Raw genomic sequence first — 2,500 nt, 5'->3', positions numbered from 1 at the left:
AGGTGACAGCTTCCGATCTCCAGGCTACGATCGTGAATTATGAGACATTCATGAGGTGAGTGGAAAGGCAGGAGTGTGAGCTAATGCTATCACTAAATCTAATAATGCCGTTAGATGTAAGAGGTAGTATTGTTATTATTATGATAGTAGTGATGATTATAATAATGATAGTTTTAATAACATTAATAATGTTGATGATTATGATTCAAAAGATAGTGATAATAATATTGATAACATCAATAATGTTGATGATTGTGATTCAAAAGGTAATGATAATAATATTAATTAATAACATCAATAATGTTGATGATTATGATTCAAAAGATATTGATAATAATATTTATAACATCAATAATGTTGATGATTATGATTCAAAAGATATTGATAATAATATTAATAACATCAATAATGTTGATGATTGTTGATGATTCAAAAGATAATGATAATGATATTGATAACATCAATAATGTTGATGATCATGATTCAAAAGATAATGATAATAATATTAATAACATCAATAATGTTGATGATTATGATTCAAAAGATAATGATAATAATATTAATGATAAGAAAGGTAATTACCATTCTTCCTGCATGTCAGTCCTCAACTGTAATTTAATTGACTGATAGTCTAAAAAAAAAACTAATTATGAAGCTTTGTAAAAATAAATCGGTAAATACGTTAAAAAAAACACCAAATCAATAATAAAAATAAATAAATAAATAAAAACAAATCAAAAACACTAAATCAGTCAGTCTAAATCTCACGCACGCAAAGCGAAATCAAAGGAAACGCACGTGTTTCTCTAATTCACATGCTCACAGACCGACAGGAGATGGATAAAAAAAATAAGGATGAAAGGATGCTGACAGCGACGCTTTTATCTCTTTTCACAGCATCATCTCGGAAAACCTTGAGATCGTCGTGAAGGCTTTTTCCTCCGCCTTCGTTATCCCGGATTTCCGTGGCTTCTGTCATCACATTGACGAAATCTACAACAACTGCAGAGGCAACACTGACGGCAAGGTAGGATTTTGTTTGTTTGTTTGTTTTTTGTTTTTGTTTTTAACTCGGAAAGAAAGGGATGTCGATTTTTTTTTTCTTTTCTCGAGAGGGTCAAAGTTGATCCGTATATTTGAAGATATCGAATCCTGGAATTTGTGTTCTTTTCCTTGGATAGTTTTTTTTTCAATTAGAATACGTGTTTTGTTTATTAAGAGCTACATTTTTTTCCCTCGAAACCCTTAGAATTAGATTACCCGGTCATGGAAGTCATCGAGGAAAAAAATAATCCTCCACGCAGGTATAATCCCCCATAGATCGCCCAATTATTTTTTTTAGATAATATGAATCGTGGAAACTATCAGCGTAAAAAATATCCCCCTTCCAAAGGATACATTTCATCCAAAAAGATTGCCGACTTCCTTTTTTCCAAAATTCTTTGAAATAGATCACCCAAACATGGCAAAAATAATTCCCCCGACGGTATATTTTCCCCCTAACAAATCACTCACTTCAATTTTTTCTCTCAATATCTCCAAGATCGTGGAAGTCATCAGGGTAAAAAAAAAAAAATCCCCCATGGATACATTTTCCCCTAACACACCCACCCAAAATCATTTTTTTTCTCGAAAACACTAGAATTAGAAAAAAAAACTACCATGGAAGCCATCAACACGAATTAATTCCCCCACAAATTCCTTTTTCCCCCAAAGACCACCCTACCATGGAAGCCATCAACGTGAATTAATTCCCCCACGAATTCCTTTTTCCCCCACAGACCACCCTACCATGGAAGCCACCGTTATGAATCAATTCCCCCCACGAAACCCTTTTTCCCCAACAGACCACCCTACCATGGAAGCCATCAACGTGAATTAATTCCCCACGAATTCCTTTTCCCCCCACAGATCACCCTACCATGGAAGCTACCGACGTGAATTAATTCCCCACGAATTCCTTTTCCCCCCACAGATCACCCTACCATGGAAGCCACCTATATATATATATTCCAGTGTATATATATATATATATATATATATTATATATATTTTTTATATATATATACAGTGTATATATATATATTTTTATATATGTATATATATATTTATATGTATATAACCTGTATAATATATAATATATATATATATAGTTTCATATATATATATGGATATATATATATATATATATATTTATATATATGCATGTTTATATTTATTTTATATATGTATTTATATTATTATATTTATATATGTTTATATATATTTATATATATATATTTATATATTTTATATTTATATATTTATACATAATAGATATATGTATATATAGTATGTATGAATTACTTCCCCACACACTAGACACAAATTCATACATTTTATTTATATATATATATATATAAGTATATTATATATTATTTATTTATATTTTTATATATAATATGTATATATAGATATTTATATATATTTATTGTCAGTATGTATGTTGTTTGTATGTATG

The 2,500-nt window shown here is 29.6% G+C and overlaps 1 protein-coding gene across 1 annotated transcript in view; it reads left to right on the top strand.

The window, feature by feature from the left end:
- The window catches only part of LOC122250651 (glutaminase liver isoform, mitochondrial), a 45,812-nt gene that overhangs the window by 26,081 nt on the left and 17,231 nt on the right, over nucleotides 1-2,500 (top strand). Inside the window, exons 6-7 of the mRNA XM_086533160.1 lie at nucleotides 1-55; nucleotides 898-1,027. The exon at nucleotides 1-55 is cut by the window's left edge and continues 79 nt beyond it. Of these exons, the coding sequence (XP_086389286.1) occupies nucleotides 1-55; nucleotides 898-1,027 (185 nt within the window). The remainder of the gene's footprint in view (nucleotides 56-897; nucleotides 1,028-2,500) is intronic.

Source organism: Penaeus japonicus, unplaced genomic scaffold (genome assembly GCF_977035675.1).
Source record: "Penaeus japonicus unplaced genomic scaffold, GWHDUDI00000001_assembly GWHDUDI00000003, whole genome shotgun sequence".
Taxonomy (NCBI): domain Eukaryota; kingdom Metazoa; phylum Arthropoda; class Malacostraca; order Decapoda; family Penaeidae; genus Penaeus; species Penaeus japonicus.
This window is presented reverse-complemented; position numbering and strand designations above follow the sequence as displayed.